General features: G+C 35.6%; 3 protein-coding genes across 4 annotated transcripts in view; 2 read left to right on the top strand and 1 right to left on the bottom strand.

Annotated features, from left to right (window-relative positions):
* Positions 1-883: 883 nt before the first annotated feature.
* Positions 884-11,582, bottom strand: LOC128228047 (zinc finger protein 665-like). Its single transcript, XM_052939089.1, has 3 exons — positions 9,894-11,582; positions 9,174-9,347; positions 884-8,765 (listed from the first exon to the last, which is right to left on the bottom strand). The coding sequence occupies exons 1-3, from the start codon at positions 11,458-11,460 to the stop codon at positions 8,005-8,007; spliced, it is 2,502 nt and encodes an 833-aa protein (XP_052795049.1). The 5' UTR covers positions 11,461-11,582; the 3' UTR covers positions 884-8,004.
* A 226-nt stretch (positions 11,583-11,808) lies between these two features.
* On the top strand, positions 11,809-15,457 carry LOC128226772 (zinc finger protein 878-like). Its single transcript, XM_052936817.1, has one exon. The coding sequence runs from the start codon at positions 11,886-11,888 to the stop codon at positions 14,397-14,399; it is 2,514 nt and encodes an 837-aa protein (XP_052792777.1). The 5' UTR covers positions 11,809-11,885; the 3' UTR covers positions 14,400-15,457.
* Positions 15,458-18,383: 2,926 nt separating this feature from the next.
* Positions 18,384-22,411, top strand: part of LOC128226537 (THO complex subunit 2-like) — a 43,967-nt gene continuing 39,939 nt past the window's right edge. For both annotated transcript variants that reach the window (XM_052936465.1, XM_052936463.1), the window contains exon 1: positions 18,384-18,495. In XM_052936465.1, coding sequence (XP_052792425.1) covers positions 18,431-18,495 — 65 coding nt within the window. In that variant the 5' untranslated portion in view covers positions 18,384-18,430. The remainder of the gene's footprint in view (positions 18,496-22,411) is intronic.

Genomic DNA, 22,411 nt, shown 5'->3' with positions numbered 1-22,411 from the left:
CTGACCTAATGTTTTACCGCACATGACTTAGTATCAAAGTTCCCTACATTTAATGAAGACAGACATTCTGACCAAGCTTTATTAACTATAGCAAGTACGTGTTGCCTCTAAAGTGTTAACAAGAGTATTCTAATTAAACCTAGGGACCTATTTTGTCCGAACTTGATCAAAAGTCGAACTTGACCTTCATTTCCTAGAGGCATGCATTCTTACCAAGTTACATTAATCTTTGCCCGATAAAATGGCCTTAAAAGTTTTAGAATTTGACCTGGTAACCTAGTTTTGGAGCTATCATGGCCAATAATTTAACTTGACAAGTGATATAGATGTGACCACATATAACACCTATTGAACTTGGCATAGACTTTGTTGAGGTAAACATACTGAACAAAATTGTAGCCTTAAAAAGTTTCTTCGATATGACCTAGTGACCTACTTTTTACCTCACATAAACAAATATCGAATTCGATATTGACATTTTATAGACAATCGTTTAAGCAAAGATTCGTATATTTTGGGCAAACACTTGGCTAAAATTCTTTGTACAAGGTTGTATTTAATTGACCTAGTGATATGCTTTCATGCATTTCTGACATAATATAGATAGGCATGCTTCTTTTTGAGAGTCTATTTTGAATCAAGGTAACAAAGACATATTGAGGTGTCACCTCATACAACACCTTATTTTCTCTATACAAATGGTTTAAGATGTACTGTGACTATGATACTGACAATGATGGAGTTGCATAAAGTATAAGTTGCTATATACAATATATATATCCAACCGGCCTCGCTGGAACAAGTATATACATGTACATGTATTTAACATATATACACCCAGACAATTCAATTACACCTTTTTAATTAAAACAAAGAGACAAGGTATCCTTCATTCACTTTATTAACACAATATGACTACTTAAATATACACTCAACAAAATTACTTAATGGGTAACATTTACAGTATTGAAAATATTGATATAGAACAACCGACTTTATTGAGAAGATTGCTAATAAAAATATAGAGAACAGCATATGGTCATTAGATCATTAAAGAACAAGTATGAACCTCGGGGTAAATATGAGTTTTAATGATACCAGAATGTAAACAAGACTGCCACAGAGGAACACCAACGCCCTTCTATTTTTTTTTCATTCGATCAAGGGGCATAACTTCCAAGTATTAAAGCCAGAGTTAAGGGCCTTATTAAATGTGTGTATTGTGTCTGGAAATATGTATATCAAGTTTCATTTGAATATCTGGAACAGTTTTTTAATTTGGGCCAAGGTTAAACTTTTTCCAACATGACTACCAAGTTTCAATGTTTTCTTCAGTATTAAAGGTTAACGTTTTTCCAACATGACTACCAAGTTTCAATGTTTTCTTCAGTATTAAAGGTTAACGTTTTTCCAACATGACTACCAAGTTTCAATGTTTTCTTCAGTATCAAAGGTAAAGGTTTTTCCAACATGACTACCAAGTTTCAATGTTTTCTTCAGTATTAAAGGTTAACGTTTTTCCAACATGACTATAAAGTTTCAATGTTTTCTTGAGTATCAAAGGTTCAAGTGATTGCAAAACAACACCAAGATTATTCTTCAGAAAACAAACAAACTAATATTAAATAGATTCAATAAGTGACACTCAATAATTTTTGAAAAATTAACTATTTACCTAACATGTAGCGGTAAAACATTTGTCCTTAAGAAGGCACTAAAATTAGACTTTCAAAGCCATAGGTGATCATTATTTACAAGGCGTATTATGTTCATATATTTTAAATTTTACTAAAAAAAATAATGTTTTTCTATCTTTGCATGAACATGTCTTTTTCAATAATTTTGGTATTCAAAATTTACACCAAAATGGTAGTGTAATAAAAGAGTTTACAACATCCTAAAATAAATGATAACAAAAGAAAACCAGATTGTTTTGAAGTTGACCAGTTTAAAGTTTACCATTTACAAGATTATTCCGGCCCCAATGTCACAAAAATACTGGCCCCAATTTCTCGAAACTTCTTAAGCTTAACAGGCTTAAGTAGCTTATTTCAAATAGCCAAAATATATACTTAAATTGAATTTTGATAATGGAAAAATGGTTTATTTGGATAATCATAAAGATAATTCCGATCTTAAGTATAAAAACTCTTAAAGAAGTTTGTATTACGCAAATTATTGAAAAACAAAAATAGTGAGCTTGGCTTAATCCTGTTATAAGGGACTTAAGAAGTTTCGAGAAATTGGGGCCTGGACTCATTTCATCACATAGCATCAAAAGTTATTAAAAATCATATATGGTTTTAAACCTTTTAAAAGCAGTATCTCTCATAGATTATGTTTATTAAAAGCTTTGGTGAATATCCCTAAGAAAAATTATTCTACAGCACAAAATGTAATTAATTGCAACTCAAATATTTTTAACAAATATTTTAAATAAGCTGCAACGCCGCATTAAAGCCAGATTTTTATTTGACGATGAAATTTTGCAAACCGAGGATTTGAGCTAGTGACCTAGTATTTTTAGTTTTTGATCTGAGGTGACCCATATTCACAAATGTTTAAGACAACAAGTAGACAAATATTCTGAGCAAGTCTCATAAAGATTTGACAAAAATTAATGAATTTTTATGGCCGTGGAATTCTTTCTGCTAAGGCAGTAACTCTGTAACAAGCTGAAATAGAATTGCAATTCCTGTACACTGCACTCCCTCACATTATGATCTATCACTGTATGAAGTTTTATTAAATTCCATCCAATAGTTTTCAAGTTATGCTCCGGACAAGAAAAAGGTAACAAAGGGCAATAACTCTGTAATTGGCTGAAAAAGAATTGCGGTTCCTGTACATTACACTTCCTCTCATTATGATCTATCACTGTATGAAGTTTTATTAAATTCCATCCAATAGTTTTCAAGTTATGCTCTGGACAAGAAAAAAGAAACAAAGGACAGTAACTCTGTAATTAGCTGAAATAGAATTGCGGTTCCTGTACACTGCACTCCCTCTCATTATGATATATCACTGTATGAAGTTTTATTAAATTCCATCCAATAGTTTTTAAGTTATGCTCTGGACAAGAAAAAGTAACAAAGGGCACTAACTATGTAATAAGCTGAAATAGAATTGCGGTTCCTGTACACTCCACTCCCTCTCATTATGACCTATCACTGTATGAAGTTTTATTAAATTCCATCCCATAGTTTTTAAGTTATACTCCGGACAAGAAAAAAGTAACAAAGGGCAGTAACTCTGTAATAAGCTGAAATAGAGTTATGGTTCTTGTGCACTTCACTTCCTCTCATTATGCTTTACCATTGTATGAAGTTTTAATAAATTCCATCAAGTAGTTTGCAAGTTAATGTCTGGAAAACAAATTGACAGCAAAAAAAACAAATAAAGTGCAATAACGCAGTAATTAGTTTAGGTAGAGTTATGGTTCTTGAACACTGCACTTCCTCTCACTGTGCTTTACCATTGTATGAAGTTCCAATTAATTCCATCCAGTACTTTTCAAGTTATACTCCAGACAAAAAAAGTAACAAGGGGCAATAACTCAGTAATAAGCAATAATAGAGTTATGGTTATTGTACACTGCACTTCCTCTCACTGTGCTTTACCATTGTATGAAGTTCCAATGAATTCCATCCAGTACTTTTCAAGTTATACTCCGGACAAAAAAGTAACAAGGGGCAATAACTCAGTAATAAGCAAGAATAGAGTTATGGTTATTGTACACTGCACTTCCTCTCACTGTGCTTTACCATTGTATGAAGTTCCAATGAATTCCATCCAGAACTTTTCAAGTTATACTCCGGACAAAAAAAAAGTAACAAGGGGCAATAACTCAGTAATAAGCAATAATAGAGTTATGGTTATTGTACACTGCACTTCCTCTCACTCTGCTTTACCATTGTATGAAGTTCCAATGAATTCCATCCAGTACTTTTCAAGTTATACTCCGGACAAAAAAAGTAACAAGGGGCAATAACTCAGTAATAAGCAAGAATAGAGTTATGGTTATTGTACACTGCACTTCCTCTCACTCTGCTTTACCATTGTATGAAGTTCCAATGAATTCCATCCAGAACTTTTCAAGTTATACTCCGGACAAAAAAAAGTAACAAGGGGCAATAACTCAGTAATAAGCAATAATAGAGTTATGGTTATTGTACACTGCACTTCCTCTCACTCTGCTTTACCATTGTATGAAGTTCCAATGAATTCCATCCAGTACTTTTCAAGTTATACTCCGGACAAAAAAAGTAACAAGGGGCAATAACTCAGTAATAAGCAATTATAGAGTTATGGTTATTGTACACTGCACTTCCTCTCACTGTGCTTTACCATTGTATGAAGTTCCAATGAATTCCATCCAGTACTTTTCAAGTTATACTCCGGACAAAAAAAGTAACAAGGGGCAATAACTCAGTAATAAGCAAGAATAGAGCTATGGTTATTGTACACTGCACTTCCTCTCACTCTGCTTTACCATTGTATGAAGTTCCAATGAATTCCATCCAGAACTTTTCAAGTTATACTCCGGACAAAAAAAGATACAAGGGGAAATAACTCAGTAATAAGCAAGAAAAGAGTCATGGATATTGTACACTGCACTTCCTCTCATTATACACTACCATTGTATTAAGTTTGATTACCATTGGATAAAAACTCTTGATTTTATTACATAAAATGAAAACTTTAACACAAAATTGTTAACGACCGCCCACCCAGTTTTCGCCATTCTATAACTCGTAATTTTTCAATGAAAAATCCCGCTAAAAACATACAGAAATAAGAATCATTCTATGCTTTTATGTGGAAAAATGATTTGAGACCGAGATTGAGATTTGACTTAAAGGCCTAGTTTAAGCCTTCTGTAAGTGACCCCCCTCCCCCCCCCCCCCACCAAAACTGTGTACAGTACACAACCTCTGTTTATTGATCTTAATCTACTTGCCTTTATTCCTCTTATCAGATCTCCAATCTGTATCCTGCTGTGCAGTTTTGGAAGTTTCATTATAGAAATGGACCCTAAATGGCCCTGAGCCAATAAACAAATACACAGGAAATTAGCAGGAGATGCACAGCAGGGGATTATCATGCCAAACATTCCTTCAACTAGGGCTTTAAGTATTATTGTGATATCGGGCCCAGGTGTTTCGTAAATGCAACTCCTTCAAATAATTTCAGATATAAAACAACAAATCAGCAAAAGATACTGATCGATGTAAATTATTTCTAAAATATATAAAAATCTTACAAAATAAACATTCTTAGAAACTTCAGTAAAATCAAGCAAAAGAATCAGCTCTGTGCTGAGAATGTAAATATTATATTCAATGGTTCTATTCAAAATCAAACAAATATGGGATAAAAAACCAGACCTCCTATTTATCATAATAGGAGTTATTTTAAATAATCATAAACATATATCATGTGGGAATCTTCATTAAAGAAATATTATAAATACAATATGTATCAATCATTATAATACAGAAATATCCAAAAAGCAGATATTGGCCGGGAAAAAAGTAATTATATGGTCATAAAAAACGTTTTAAACAACTTAATGATCTTATAAATTGCTGTATCACTCTAAATCTTTTAATACTTTAAATCTAAATGCAACAAAAAAATGTTATTTTAATACTTTACCATACTAAAATAATTGATAGAAACTGCAAAAAAATATTTATTTTTATAAAAACATCCGAACCTCTCTAAAACAAGAGATGTTTGTCAAACATTATGCCCCCCCCCCCCCCCTGAGCGCCATGTTGTCAGGATTATATGGACAATTGAATGAAATATGCATGGACCAAAATGACAGCTGATTTGTTGCCGTTAAGGCAGTTTTAAGATTATGACCATTAAAGTGTGAGAATAGATTGTGTTATGACCATGACCTTTGACTCTATGAACTCAAAATCCAGAGTCATCAGCTGGTCACCAGAAACCTAAATGTCAAGTTCGAGGGCCATAGGTGCAGGCATTGTCAAGTTATCACACAGACAAGTTTTTTTCGTTCAAGGTCACTGTGACCTTGACCTTTGACCCAATGACCCTTAAAATCATAAGGGGTCTTCTACAAGTCAGATGCAACTCCAAGTCAAGTTTGAGGGCCATGGGTTCAGGCATTGTTGAGTTATCACTCGGACAACCTTTTACCATTCAAGATCACTGTGACCTTGACCTTTGGCTCTATGAATCCTAAAATCAATAAGGGTGATCTACTGGTCAGGCTTAACATCCATGTCAAGTTTAATGATTATAGGTTCAGGCATTGTTGAGATATCAGTGGGAGAAGATTTGCGTTAAAGGTTACTGTGACATTGACCTTGGCCTGATGACCCCCAAAGTCGATAGGGGTCATCTACTGGGCAGGCCCAACCTTCATGTCAAGTTTGATGACCATAGGTCCAGGAATTGTCAAGTTCGCTTTCAAGGTCACTGTGACCTTGACCTTTGACCCCTAAAATCAATAGTGGTAATCTACTGGTCAGGCCCAACCTCCATGTCAAGATTGAGGGCCATGGGTGCAGGCATTGTTGAGTTACCACTCGGACAACCTTTTACCATTCAAGGTCACTGTGATTTTGACCTTTGACCTGATGTCCCCTTAAATCAATAGGGACCATCTTCTGGCCAGGCCCAACCTCCAAGTGAAGTTTGAGGGCCATGGGTGCAGGCATTGTTGAGTTATCACTCGGATAACCTTTTACCATTCCAGGTCACTGTGACCTTGACCTTTAGCCCAATGACCCCCTTAAATCAATAGGGACCATCTTCTGGCCAGGCCCAACCTCCAAGTCAAGTTTGAGGGCCATGGGTGCAGGCATTGTCGAGTTATCAATCGGACAACCTTTTACCATTCCAGGTCACTGTGACCTTGACCTTTGGCCAGATGACCCCAAAAACCATAGGGGTCATCTCCTGGTCAGGCCAATTCTCCAGGTCAAGTTTGAGGGCCATGGGTGCAGGCATTGTCTAGTTATCACTCGGACGACCTTTTACCATTCAAGGTCACTGTGACCTTGACCTTTGGCCTGATGACCCCCCAAAACAATAGGGGTCATCTACTGGTCAGGCCCAACCTCCATTTCAAGTTTGAGGGCCATGGGTGCAGGCATTGTTGAGTTATCACTCGGACAAGCTTTATAATTATTTTACCATTAAAGGTCACTGTGACCTTGACCTTTGACCCAATGACCCCCAAAATCAATAGGGGTCATCTACTGGTCAGGCCCAACCTTCATGTGAAGTTGGATGACCATACGTCCAGGAATTGTTGAGTTATCACTCGGACAAGCTTTGGTCTACCGACGGACCGACCGACCAACCGACATGCCTGTGCAAAGCAATATACCCCTCTTCTTCGAAGGGGGGCATAATTACAGATTCAGTGAACTAAGATAGGCAAGGTTAAATGACCTAAGACCTAAAATCCTTGAGTGATTTTATTTTTTATTTTCTTCAACATCCTGTGCCTCCCTTATTGTAAAAATGACTAGACTAACTGGGGTAGATAAATAATCAGGCCAAAGCAATGACGAAAATACAAAAATACTTAGTAAACTAAACTGTTTCTTAATTTCATTCACAAGCTCATTGTAAAAATAATTTTGGTGGGAATGGGGACTCTTTTGCTATTGGGAAACAGCCTGTCAGAGGCAGTCAATTTCATTGTCTTTAATAACCCTATAACTTTACTCTTTGGTAATACTGGAAAATAAAAAGTACATAAAAATTGTTTTTAAATAATTCATTTTAAGGAATTTAGAGAAATTTAAAGCACTAAAAGAACACAAAGATACCTTACTTGACAAAATCACTTTGAAAATACAAGTATTTTGTCAGAAAATTAACAATAAAATGATGAGTTATCATAAATAGTATACATCTACTTGAAGTAACATAGCAGTTACAAAATCAAAGCAGTGATCACTACATGAAAGTACATGTATTTAGGAAATATACAATACAAAAGGCCAGTCATTGAAATTAATCTTGAGTAGACTGGCTATGGCTATAGCTCATGTTGGGCATGGTGGTAAGGTTCAGTATCGGTGGCATTTGTCCTTCGCCACTGGGCATGGAAGACAGATGGTTTATCGTCTGAGTGAGAGGCGGCAAATGTGAAGAGAGGTTCAATATGCTGGCTGCGGCCATTTCAGCAGCTGTGCTGTGAGTAGGGTTGTGAGCAACAGACAATTGGGTGTTATGGCTGATATGAGGGTTATGAGTGTTATGACTAGTATTCATGTGGTTGACAGCGTTCCCATCTCGAAGTGGAACTGATAAGGTGGGAGGGAGTCCCTGATGGTTTACTGCCATAGAACCTGAAACATTCTGTAACATAGCCATGTGTGACATTTGGGAGTGAGACAAATCTGTGGACAGATTATGGTGAGCTGAGTTTGATACATGTATATCAGTGTACGACTGCGGATTGGTATATGCCGAGGTGACTTCACCACTGTACGTAGCTTCCCGCACTTCCCTCGATTCATGGGAATCTGAAGGCCCAGCTTTGCTCTTCTCAGAATCAGATTCCTCATCTTCCCTCCAGAATTCAAAATTCTTTTTTAAGTCAGACACCACGTCACCCTGCCAGTTGTGCGGGTCTTTTTTGTGCACAAGGATCATGTGTTTACGCACAGTGGCACTGTCGGTGAAACGGCGTGCACAGAGTAAACACTTGTACGGCTTGTAACCACTGTGGATCCTCTCATGGCGAAGTAGAGATTGCTTTTGGACAAACCCTGAAAATAATACACACAGCTTTATATCTGGTCTTACCCAATCAACTAAAAAAAATACCAAAAGGACAGGGTCCATAACTCTTTAGCAAAAACCCTAAGGCGCATTAAATGAGACTTAATGGGGCACCTACTAGGGCCAATGTTCAATTCTCATTGTGCGGGTGTTGTTACTATTTTCAATGCTAATAGCTTTACTTTAGTGTCAAAATTATGAATATTTATTATTTCTATACTTATTTCTGAAAATTGACTGTCAAAGCAGGGTGTAGTAAAATGGCGGAAGGGTTCTGGAAAAGGGCAGCGGGATGTCCCACCGTGCTTTTTAGGCCTAGCTGAAGCACTGTAATTGTATGTGACAGAAAGGCGTTGAAGCACAAATTATTGATAGAGCACAAATAATTGAAATACCTTTTCCACACACAGAACATTTGTAGCTCTTTTCTCCAACATGGATGGCCTCGTGTGCCTTCAAGGCAGAGGATGTTTTGAAGGATTTTGGACAGTAGGCACAGGTGAAGTTACGGGTGTTTTTGTGGACAATCTGATGCTCTCTCACAGAATGTTCACTGGCAAACGCCTTTCCTGAAATTAATAGTTTTAAATTTTAACCCTTTACCTCATGTCATACCAAGCCGTATTAGGCCTGCCAAAGTATGGCTTATCAAGTTAGCAGTACATATCAGTAACACTTATGTTCATGTAATTCTGCACAATTTTTTTGGGAAACATCAGTGTTGTCGTCGTTGTTCGATACATTAATAAAGATCCTGATTAAAAATGGTTCCAGTTTGTATATGCTCAGATAAAGCTATGTGGGAAAATGCGAAATTTGATATGTAATATAACAGTTCAGGCATTGTATCAAACTTCTGGCATATTAAAGTCTTAGAATTCTCAATACAAATATATAATTTTATATGACGTCAGTCGTAATTAATAATATGAAAAATACAAATGTATCTTTAAACTCTACATACTTTTCTTGTCTTTATAATAAAGAGATCTATACAAAATCTCTTTAATCTTAACTGAAATTCTGAAGTTGGATTATATAATGAGCACTAAGCCACCACAATCTTGATGATCCTAATTCATATATCAATAAGTATGTGTAAAAGGAATATGTACCACAAACATCACAGTTGTAAGGCATCAATCCGGCATGCTTGTTCATGTGGCTCTGATAACTGTACTTGTGATAAAATTCCTGCCCGCAGGTTTGGCAAAGGTACCGTTGTTTTTCTTTTTGCTTGGCACCTAAATGTTTATACTTCATGTGATTTTCTAAGACCTGTTTAGCAGAAAAAGATTTTTCACACATGGGGCATGGAAAGCGAGATTTCACATAGCCATCTTCATGAGACTTCAAATGTTCATCGAAACTTTTCTTAACTTTATAAGCCTTGCTGCAAATGTGGCAAAAGTATGAAGCCTCTGCATGTACTTGTTCTCTGTGTCGTTTAAGGTCCCAGTTGTAACCAAACTGTTTATTACAAACGTCACAAACAAGCTTTTGACTATGGTTACGTTTTATATGGTACTCCAAATGACACTCTCTTTTGCCAATGTATTCACACAAATGACATGGAAATTCAGTTCGTCCATCAACCTGAGATTTTATTCTTGGTCTGCCCCTGTTCTTACCCTTTTTAAGAGAAACTTTGAAAAATTTACCATCATGAACAGTTTTGCTACTTTCATTTTCATCATCTGATAACAACATTTGAAAAGAATCTCTAAATTTGACAGATTCATTTAAATGTTCATCTTTTACTTCTGAGTTTTTGTCATCAGATTTACCATTTTCAATCTCCATGTCTCCCTCAGTCTGTTTGATGTTCTCATCATTTGTTTCTGGTAAAACATCATTAAGCATGTCTTCATCAAAAGTTGACTTGGGGTGTTTTAGCTTCATGTGTTTAGAAAATGTTCCTTTGGTACTAAACGACTTCTCACATATTTTACAATGATAAACATAATTGTCTTTATGCAGTTGCATGTGGTCATCGATGTATGTTTTAGTTTTCAAATACTTATTACATATCTTACAAAAATAGCGCTCTTTTGAGCTGTGAACTTCAGAATGGTGGCGTTTTAAATCTCCCTTATATCCAAATTTTTTACCACATTCATTGCATTTGTATTTTCTTTGATGAACTCTATTGATATGATTAAACAGCTGCCTCTCATTTTTACCAGTATAATCACATTTGCTACACTGATGTTCGGAAATATTTTCTGGTTCCTCCTTCTCCTCCTCAAAATCGATATTCTGTGTAGTTTCATCAGCATCCAAAATCGGGCCTCCATCTGTTATTTCCTTTTTAACTTTTAGAACCTCACCAGGACCTGTTTCATTTTCCAACGTATCCTCCGGTTTTTCGTTTTTAATTTTAACATCATTCTTAGTATCGAGTTTGGTACCATCATTAATCTCGCTAATTTCATCAACAATGATATCATTAAAACGTGCATGATTATTCTTATTCTTTTTGACTTTCAAACAATCTTTAAGCAATGTGTATGCAGTATAAAGATCTTCCCAATCTCCCTTTAGAGTGAAAACACCTTTGGAAAGTGAAATGTCAACAATAGAATTCAGATTTTCAATGGTGGTACTGAGAATATTTGCTGGGATTTTGGACACAAAATCTGAAGTCAGTGTTGTCGTCGTTGTTGAATATATCTTGACCATCGTTGAAGCATGCGATGGATGTCTGATCGTGTAGACATCACATCAACAAAGTTATTATCCTTTTATTTATTTCCAATAATATCAGATATTAACCAAAAGAAAATTTAGAAGGAAGTAATTTGGCAGAGTAATTTTGTATTGATGATTTTTCTTTGCTAAGCGCTGATGGCTCTACAGTACAGTACATAACGTAAAGGAAGTTTTATTTTTAATATTTTAACTAATTACTCGGTACTGAACATTTCATATAATCAGCATCTTTATTAAACAAAATTTTAGTGTTTTGTAACCCAAAAATGTTTGCATGGTTATTTCCCTTATTTTTGAAACAGCACTTCCGGTCGCATATATCCGCTTGTTTGTCTTTGTTTTTAACTTTATCCACAGGACGTATCTCAGTTGCAGACGGATTCATATCATACAGAATGGATAGTCTTTTCACCTCAACGACGGTTCTTCTTTCTCAAGACTTTTTAGAGAAACATTCATTCAAAATAATTCAATCAAAACTTGCTAAGCTTAGACTGGTCACAGGAGTTCAGTTTTCAAAGAATAACGCAATACATGGAAACTGGGAGCAAATTAATACGGCGTTTCATTTCCTCCAACATTGGGATGAGTTTCCGGACCATGAGCCCAGTGATGTTTCAAAATCAAAGCTGAATGGTTTGTGCAAATGCAGAGACATTCAGAACTTACCATCTACTAACAAAGAAAAAGTGTATTGCACAAATATATACTCTGCATCAGTTAAAAAGGATATAGAAACTCTTAGAGATGATTTACTGCAAAGGAAAAACACTGAACAATGTATTGAAAACAATCCATCAAAAGATACCAAAAAGTGGGTGAACATTAAGATTCCAAGTGTAAAATGTGAATCTACCAGAGAAAGTGAAAGAATAGCACTTAAACAGACACCAGAAAGAAATAGCACACTTAGGGGAGAAAGTCATGCTGAAATAAAAGATTTGTCTGTGACTGAGAGCTATGTAAATGACAACAAGTGTACGGAATTATCTTCAGGGGCTTTAGCTGATACTGGCAGTGCTTTGCTTGATGACAGTTATTGTAATTTTTCAGATGGAACATTAACAGCATGTCCAAACACTTATTATATGAAAGCGTGTGAAGGTGATAATTGTGATGGTAGTTCATGTGTCAAAATTGATTCCACTAAACGAGCCCAAAAGAAGAGGGACATCAAGAAGCCAGGTGATACTGGTTACTGGAGCAGAGTCAAAAGAAGCGATAACCATTTAGAGCATATCTGTTCTGAATGTGGTGTCATTCTAAAATCAAGGAAAAGATATAATGAGCACAAGCGCAGGATGCATAAAAAAGACTTCAAGTGTGAAGTTTGTCTTAAAGGGTTTGGTTATCCCTCTGATCTGGCCAAGCACAAGTGCCCTGGAAAACCAGATGTCCAAAGTCAGAGAGAAACTAGATGTACCAATAAAACAAATGGGGAAAAGCACATCAAGGAACAAAAGCATCCATGTCAAGAATGCAGCTTTATTGCATCAACTGAGGCTAAACTAGAAGTGCATGTAAGAAGAAAGCATAATATAGTGTTTGAGTGTGGAGATTGTCTGGATTCTTTTTTAGATTCAAAAAGTTTGAAATCACACATTGATTCTGTTCACAGAGAAAATATGTACATTTGTGAAAAATGTTCCAAGTCATATAGATCAAAATTTTGTTTTGACAGCCACCTCAAAAGTCATGAAAAGGATTATGTAAAACCAAACTTTCTATGTGGTCTTTGCCGAAAATCTTTTACAACAAAATATATTTTGTCACAACATACAAAATCATCACACTTGGGAGTCAAGATGTCATACCTTTGTCCAGTTTGTGGAAAGAAATTCCGTCAGCGAAGCTCATTCAGGCAACATATGAATGTTCATAATGGTGTTACTCCTTATAAATGTGAAACTTGTGGCAGAGCTTTCACATATCACAAATCACTTCGTGAACATGTTTTCATGCATGACAATATTCGGAGATTTCCTTGTGATATTTGTGGGAAGAAATTCAGGCAAAGAACAACACTGTACATTCACAAAAAGACCCACAACACTGTCAAAGACCATGCCTGCAAAGACTGTGGTAAAACCTTTGCTCAAAGACAGGCGTTGGAAAGGCATAGAAGAATTCATACAGGAGTTCGCCCATACAAATGTCTTGTGTGTTCAAAGCAGTTTAGAGATTCGTCCACTATTAGGCGTCACATAATTTCCCTTCACCAGACACAAGAAACTAACTGGCGTTCCAGTGTTTCATATGCAGCAAAGAAAAAGTCTGACTATTATATAACTGGTGGCCCGTACCAAAACCGGACGTATGACAACACAACGGAAAGTTCAAACAATACCTCAGTTGAATTGGCCAATGACAACAACTTAAGTGATGAACCTGAAATTTTTCATGCTATCCCGATAAATTCACAGAACTCGCAAGGATTGATACTCTCTGATCAGAGGAAGACAAACGGTCAGGCCAGTTTATTACTGCAAGTACCTCTACAAGCAAGCAGTCATTCATTTACTTGGAGAACTATACAGAGCGATGAATCAGTAGCTAACATGTATAATGCCTTACCAAATTCTCACAATGCTCTTTCTGAATCCACAGTCACTACTGTGAGCAATAGTACCGATCTAGTCCAATCGATATCCCTACGCTCAGATAATGTGCCAGTGAACTTTGACCAAATGGTTGACATAGGCACCATACATACTGTGCCACCAGTGTCTGCCAATATAGAAACGGAGAAGGGGCATGTTGTACCCACATTTGTACAGTTGCAGCCCTCGCTTCAGCTTCTGAATCAGAGACAGACAGAGGACACCGCAGACACCACTATTTTGCAGCCTGCAACGTTCATACCATTTTCGTATTTCAGAACAATAGATACCAACTCAAAGACTAACTGACTTGACTTAGCGATAGATATCATACATATTGCCTACAGATGACACCGCGCGGAACAATTCTTATGATAGCCAAAGCTTAAAAAATTAAAACAAATTATTTCGACAACAATGGACGTAAATGCAACAAATCTAATCATTCTGGCATAATGTGTCAACCGAGCAAATGTTTAATTAGTGGCGCGCTTGCACATACATTTACGCACACATGTTACAGTACCTTAGTTTTAGGCTGACTTTGAAATACCAAGTGGGGCGAGGGGGGGTTCGTGGGCTCGGATTAAATTAATTTGACAAGGAGGCAATGGTGTTACTGACATAAATAAAACTAAATGGTGATCTATAGATATTAAATATGTATGGAATTTGTTTCGAATGTCCGTGTTCATGGGTGTGAGCTAGTGTATATTCGTACATTCAGACAGTTTGTCTCTTTAAGAAATTGATTATTATTATCTTCAGTGATCGCATCAGTCAGGCTGACTATTCTCGCGATAAAGATAAACTACATGTGTTTTACTCGTTTGTAATTATAAAAAGTGTCTATAACATTTTTATCGATATATTGTGTGCCATCTGGGAGTAAAGTTTATTAGTCCCAGGTATAATCGAATGTCAAAATGTTTATAAGTAAGTGTACATTTTTAATTATATACACGTTATTTGAAGTATTATTATGTGTATACATTGTCATATCTACATTTATATTAAACGATTTTTGTCGTTATTTTAACATTTTTCCTTGTTTAGATGTTGTATTTTATCGTTATTACTAGCGCTTTCTATCATTTTGATCAGTTACACAATAAATTTAAAGCTAAGAACTTTTTGTTGAAAAACGAATTCATAATATTGTTTTACCACATTGTTCATATATTACGACGCGTTCGAATAAAGAAATCCAATTTTGAAATTTGAAGCAAACGTGGCCTACACAACACGTAATTAAGTGTATTTTCGAAGCTCTTCTTTTGAACTATTTTGGTGACCCTGTCAATAAACAGGTAACTCACCTGGATATTTTGATTGACATCCTTCTGTGGAACTAATGTACATTAATAACGGAGAGGCATTAAAATAATATAATATATGTCTTATATTTTTCTTTGCTTACTTTAGGTCATGTATATTAAAATCTGATCAAATACTTTTATTTCCGCTGCTAGGGTTACACGCATGCAAAGACGGTTATCCGCACATCTAACGTATAACTGTTCCAACATCTTCGTATCAAAATAATATTATTAATCCATACTTGTCGTGCAATAATCATTTATTGTTTGGGCCACATCGTGCTTGCTTGATTTGTGCTTTAAAGTTGTATTTTTTTATCGTTGTTACCAAACTGCCATTGCTGCCGGCCCGCTCTTTGGGCACTGGGAGTACCGCCCCGCCAGTCCTTCTGGCTTGTTATATAGCGATCCTCCGATCATTTGGTGACTGGTCAGCGATCCTTTGGCGATTGGTCAAGTAGTTCATGCTATTTTTCTTTACAATAAAGCACAATGTTAGATAACAGTCACTGACTCTTAAGACTTACTATAATATATATATATATATATATATATATATATATCAGGTGCGGATCCAGAATTCCATGGTAGAGGGAGCGTAACTAAGGGGCGTAACCTTTTGAATTGTGCATCTCCCCCAGAACCGAAATTTATATAGTTTAAAGTGTTGACATGGGGGTTGGGGGTACTTTCCCAAGAACATTTAAACTATTTCTAGTCCGAAAAGCATATTTGAACGGATTTGGGGACCGCTTAAACTTTCCATTCTCGTACTTTAGGGCGATGATGCCATGCGCACAGTTGTATCATTGTCAAACCACAAAATGAATGATTATGGAACGTTTCTGCCTGTTATGAACATTTGTGGTAAGTGTAGTCCACAGTTCACAACCATATATGTAAAGTGCCTTTGGAATGACATTGTTCTATATATATAGTGTTGGAAGAGACCGGATTCAAACCACAGGGCTTTATCCCACAGTGCTGGGTTTATTTTGTCCTCAAGTTTGGACGTGCGCCATTCGCCTCGTTTATCGTCGACAGAAACGGACAACATTAACCACTAAGGTGAGTGTAGCTGGATGATTCGCGAATACTACTGTTCCCAAGGTTATACTGTGGTGGAAATTGTACATAATAATCTCAATGAGTCGGGTTGAGAGTGCCATAACAATTACTTAAGGAATTTTTCTGTCGCTTGAAGGCCAAATATATATGTGTCTCATCCAATACCAAGTGTTAAAAGTTTTACTGGGCAAAGGGTTCACGAACTACTTCACAACCGCACGTTCTGATTTCAGGGTATCTAAAATTCTTTTCTAGGTTTGCCTCATGAAATAACATGGAATTTAATCTCCTGGTTTAATTGGTCATGAATAGTCAATCCGCAACACTCAACATGTCCAAAATAAATGACAGTAATTTACCGCGACATTAACTGCGCGTTACAATATGGTCTTAATCAACCTGGTTTCAAGTTCTGATTCAGGATAATATCACGGACCTATAAACCACAACTATATATAAATATATAGTATGTGCCATGTGCTTGTGTTAAACACACAATTCGGACAGTTTGGTATATCCAAGCTATTGTTGATATACTCAAGTTATCGACACCCGATTCCGCCAAGGATGATCAGGCGCGAATAGCTGCCTATACGCGAGTACACGTCTGAATCCACTTGATTCTGACAAAAGTACAACAATTCAGCCAAAGTTTCCTTATTTGTTCTTGTCAGTACATTCTGCTACTGAAATGGACATTGATATTGTAAATGTAATTACACAGTTAAACGGCAAAAGGAAATAAAATTATTAACATAATCGATTCTTATTTGTTTGTTATATAGCTGGCGAGAAAATGGATTATTTGTTAATTTATTATCCTAAAACTGTCAATTTTCCTGTACTTAATAAAACACCGCAGAACCCAACAACACACGGGCAACGGAAAAGGCGCCTACACGTGGTGTGGCCTAGATGTAGATGGATATTTTTCTACCTCTTAATTATCCATCTGCTACAAAATGTTCTTGAAATTAAAAACAAAACAAAAAAACAAAACAAGTATAATAAAATATTATTGTAAAATTAATATGTAAAGAACGAATAGAACTCTAGTACATAATAACAGGCGCGTAGGAAGGAAATTGGCATTGGGGCCGCGGAAGGGGTGGACTGGGGAGCAGTGTCCCCTCCCGTCGAGATTTTTTTTCAATTTTAAGCATTGAAAGTCTCGATTTCCAGTGAGTTCAGGTTTTATTTTAATGTTTTTATCTAAACCTTTTTCGGTTAAAATAATATATTGAGCAACAGCGACATGTTAATTATTGTGCAATCATAAATTATTATAAACGCCAGTATTTTTACTTCTAGATATTCATATTTGCGCAGCCTCACAATGCATATATATAAATAACAAATTAGCGCAGATTACCTATTCATAGTTAAGCCACGAGTGACTTTGGAACTATTGCGAGTTGAATGCCCCGTGTTCAGTTTTTTTAGTGCCAAAAATCTCTTTGGAAATTTTCATAAAACTTTTAGGCAGGTTTAGAACGTCCATTTTAAAGTCAAACTTTAAAGCGACATTGCCGTTACTAGCCAGAATATTGGGGCCGCGGGCGCTGCCCCTGCAGCCCCAGCTCCTACGCGCCTGAATAATAAAATAAAATAAACCTTTTCATTTCAAAAGTAAAATGTTTCATTAGTTTCCCTTCTTTATCTGTATATGGTTAGCAATTGGTCAGCAAACTTCCTCTATATTTCTATGTCGTCAGCTAACTAGTCAGCGCTTTAGTACGAGCCGAAGTTTTTAGTGGATAAATTTCAAATTGGATAAAGATACAGTTGAATGTTTGATTGACATTTGGTTGAATAGATTTAACACGTCGTTTTTCTTCTTAACTTTTACAGAACTTTAAGGGGAAGTTACTTCGTAGTTGATTTCTAATTTATAGTGTAAAGTAACCCACAATCGATTAGAACGAAATCAAACACACCTTGGCAAAATAGAAAATGGCGGTGTCTTTTCTTAGTCCCGAGCAGTGCAAAACATGGGAAAAGTCAGGGAAACAAGAATTGTATGCCATTGATTTTACTTGTTATTAAACGTTTATAGACTATTTGAACTAAAGAATTTAATCAAAAAAGAATATGATTGTATCTAACCTAATTGATATATGTGATTCGTGCCAGCGTATTTCATAGAACAAACAATATACTGAAGCATTACCCGGCGTGTCATCGAACAGTTATTGTTATATTTCTTATTTATGTCATGGGACAATTCCAGATTAGTGGTCCCCACAATAGCATATATTTGTGGTAACTAACTTTAGTAAAAACAAGAGCAATTTGTCAATACCTTACATGATAGCTACAATAATGAGCGATCAGGGATACTTTTTTTATTTTGACATTTTTTATGTATCCCTGTAACACTACAACTCTATACCAATTAACAACGGGCGAAATGATAAACTGTAATAATATGCATTGATGTTGACAGTGATTTTTTTCACTTTTTTGTGAAACAGCCCATGCCTTTTCTTTTGTGAAATTTTAGCGCATTAAAGTTCAAAATTGTGAAAAATTAACAAAACTTTAATATCTTAATTCTGAAATACAATAGTGTTATACTCGTACATACTGCCTAATTTTAGTGTCTGTATTGACATTAAAAGGATAATAGACAACAATGAAACTTTGATAATTGCATATTTATTAAATGCAAAGAGTTACAGATAACAGCATTGTAGATTCTTGATTTACAACTTCAACTACAACTATTCCTGTATGATTTGAAACTGTCAACCAAAAAGGAGTAAAATATTGTTGGTGTACCGGCAGCGTGGATCTTTTTTATTTTTTTGTGATAATACTTGACATTTTGCCGATAAATATCAATTTGTTTACAAATTTTGCTGTGTCATTTTGCTCCGTGTGACCAAGCGCTTTACGGCCAGCGCGTTACTTAAGAGCGTGCGTCTACTTGATCGGGTATCGATATTGGCCGTCATACGGTATTCTTTATGTATGCGAATACGCTATCGCCAATCAGTAAATATTTCGACTAAAATCTTCAAAGTTTTACACAACTTTTACGAGTTTTTAAGCCGATTTAATTGAAAAACACTTTGTTCACAAGTAGCTCTTGGGAATTGTGAATTTTTCTTCATATTTTTGTGAATTTTGAGCGTTTTTGGTGATTGTAAAAAGGCCGATATTCGGCATCAAATTGATAGTAAAAAAATCACTGGTTGAATAATAATGACAAAGTAGTTCAATTTTTATCCGACAGTGATTTGAACTGGATTTAATTTGTCATTAGAGTTGTTATTTTCACATTAATATATTATGGGTCATGAATACTGTTATACATGTACACAACCAGTCAGATTTGTCCCAGATTTACCGTTATCGGGATACTTGATAAACAATCGACACTTCTCTAAGTGTTTTATGATAACTTTAAATGGTTTTTGGGCATGCTGACATAACTTAATATGTGTTTAATAGTAGGCAATAATATTTTCGTAGAAATTTGAATTTATAACGGAGATAATTTCAAAATTGTGGCCGCGAGGATTCTCTGCGCAAGAACCGCTTGCTACTTTTGGCTCGGATGGTGGACGTCACGAGTCTGCCATATTAAAAAAACGTCAAAAGACTCGTTGGCGGCCAATTAGGTGGACTACCTTAATGAATAAAAACGATTCCAACACTTGTCCGGGATGCTGCCCCCATACCTGTGCAAGTCATTGATAAAAAAAAGTTATTTTACCAAGGCTTAATTGGAATCAACCTGTCTATTTTGAAACCTCTAATTTATTCCATTTATGGCTATGAAAAATAAAATCCAGCTGGATTGGTTTTGAAAATCCTACCTTTGTAAATATTAAGTAGGGCCTAAAAAAAAAATATGTCTGTTTCCTGTAACATGCTGAAAAAAAGATGGGTCGGTAGGTAGGGATTTTTTTTTTTTTTTTTTTAAATGTCAGAATGATCCAATATTCAAGTTTATTTCAGGTGAATTATTTTAATAAGAATTCAGTGTGATATAAAGATTCAATCTTTCTGCTACTTATAAGCTAAAACTGCTAGCTTGACAGCCATCAAAACATAAAATACATCATCATTGTAATAAATCAAGACTAAGTGATTTTTTCACATCTATATATTGGTGAAGCTTGACAAAGAAACAGCATTGTTTATCAGTTATTTTTAGCCATGGTACATGTATTTCAGTTGTAGAATGCATCCTGTTGAAGGGCAAGCCATGGGTTCGACTCCCAGCGGTGGCAACATTATGTGCAATTTTGAGCATTGTCAGTATGTTCACCAGGGAAGCAGTTCATCTTTAGACTTTGCAAATATAACCCAGTGAAAGAGTGAATCAAAGAACATTTAGACAATTTATTTTTGGCAAATGTTTTAAACAAAACTTTCAAAATGCATACATTTTCTAATAATAAAACATGATATTATTGCACAGACTATTTTAAGATAGACTGTGTAATAATATCAAGTTGTATTACAATTAAATGTACATGACAACTATTATAAAATAAAATGCTGTTACAACAAGAACAGGCAAGAATCTCCACAAAACATAATTTTATATAAATCAATACTTCGATTGATAAATGACTAGAATCAATGACTAAACCATTTAACTCTTAGAGGCTGTCAGAATTGTACAGATCTTTGGGACCAGTGTAGACCCATTGTCTACGCTGTTCACTGCTTGGACACTTTAACCTTACCTGCTGACTCGACAGCGAACAGTGTAAAATAACAGATTGGACTGGAATATGTTTAAATAGACTAGAATAAGTATCAAAAAAGCTTAGACTGACTAATAAAAATTAATACCATTTTCTTTTTTAAACAGTAAAACAGCAAAACTAGTACACGTACAGTACCTTAAATAGTTTCCACAACTTACTTTTTTTAACAATTTTCAGTGTTTTAAAAAGATCTGCTGTATTAGATCCACTGTTCATTCTGTAAAAATCTCAAGCACGATAATCAATGTAACTTTCAATAGAATACCTTGTTGTTTTTTTCCTTTTCTGGACTTGACTGGACTACGGGGGTTAAAACATTCCCAGAGTCAAAACTTGGTAAAATATGTTCTGACTCTGACGAACATATTATTTAGTTAATGCATCTTCGTTATGTAATCCAGTGCATCCTTGTCAAATTCCAATATGCACCAGCGATTGTTTAGTTGCAACGACATCTTTCTTACTTTAACTTTCACTTTCAGGTTTATCTTTTTTTCCGGAAGTAAACAAAAACATTTAACGTTCCTATTGCCAGTATTGCAACATCGTATTTTTCATAAATGGCAAAACCATAACAGTTTATTTATAGAACCACGGACCTATAAACCAGGTCCGTGATAGAACTAAACTATAACACTGACAACGTGGTATGAAAAATGTTTATTTTTCTGTTAACTCATTAAAAACTTATAAGAATATTTTTTAATTAACTGGAGATATAATAAAAAAAAACTTAAAATAAATGAACAAAATATATCCTAGCATTGTTGTTTTTCAAAACCATTGCACTTAGCGAAAAAGTGGAAGGTATCCGTTAATTTGCATAATGGGCGGAGTTAATATTACGTCATTGAGTTTGAGTGCTGCTAATTGACAAGGTTACCGATCAGATTCCAGATCGATAATCACTTGTCACTTCGGGTGTAAATTGCTCTTGCGGGTTAAACAAACATTCAGATCATGCATTGAGGCTCCTTTCAGATGATACCGACTCTCACACCGAAATATCCCGTGTCAAAACTGATGCATTTTACAAATGGATGATGCGTTGATTTCGGGTCATTTACGATTCCTGTGCGTCAAATCCCGGGAGCTCGGATCAATTGAAAGCCCTGCAGTTTAATGTCACAGCCATTAAGGTTTTTGCCATTGTTTCAACTTGCCCAACCGGAAACGTTTGTAACTATGCAACGATTCGGACACTACC

The sequence above is a fragment of the Mya arenaria genome, chromosome 3 (genome assembly GCF_026914265.1).
Source record: "Mya arenaria isolate MELC-2E11 chromosome 3, ASM2691426v1".
Classification (NCBI taxonomy): domain Eukaryota; kingdom Metazoa; phylum Mollusca; class Bivalvia; order Myida; family Myidae; genus Mya; species Mya arenaria.
This window is presented reverse-complemented; position numbering and strand designations above follow the sequence as displayed.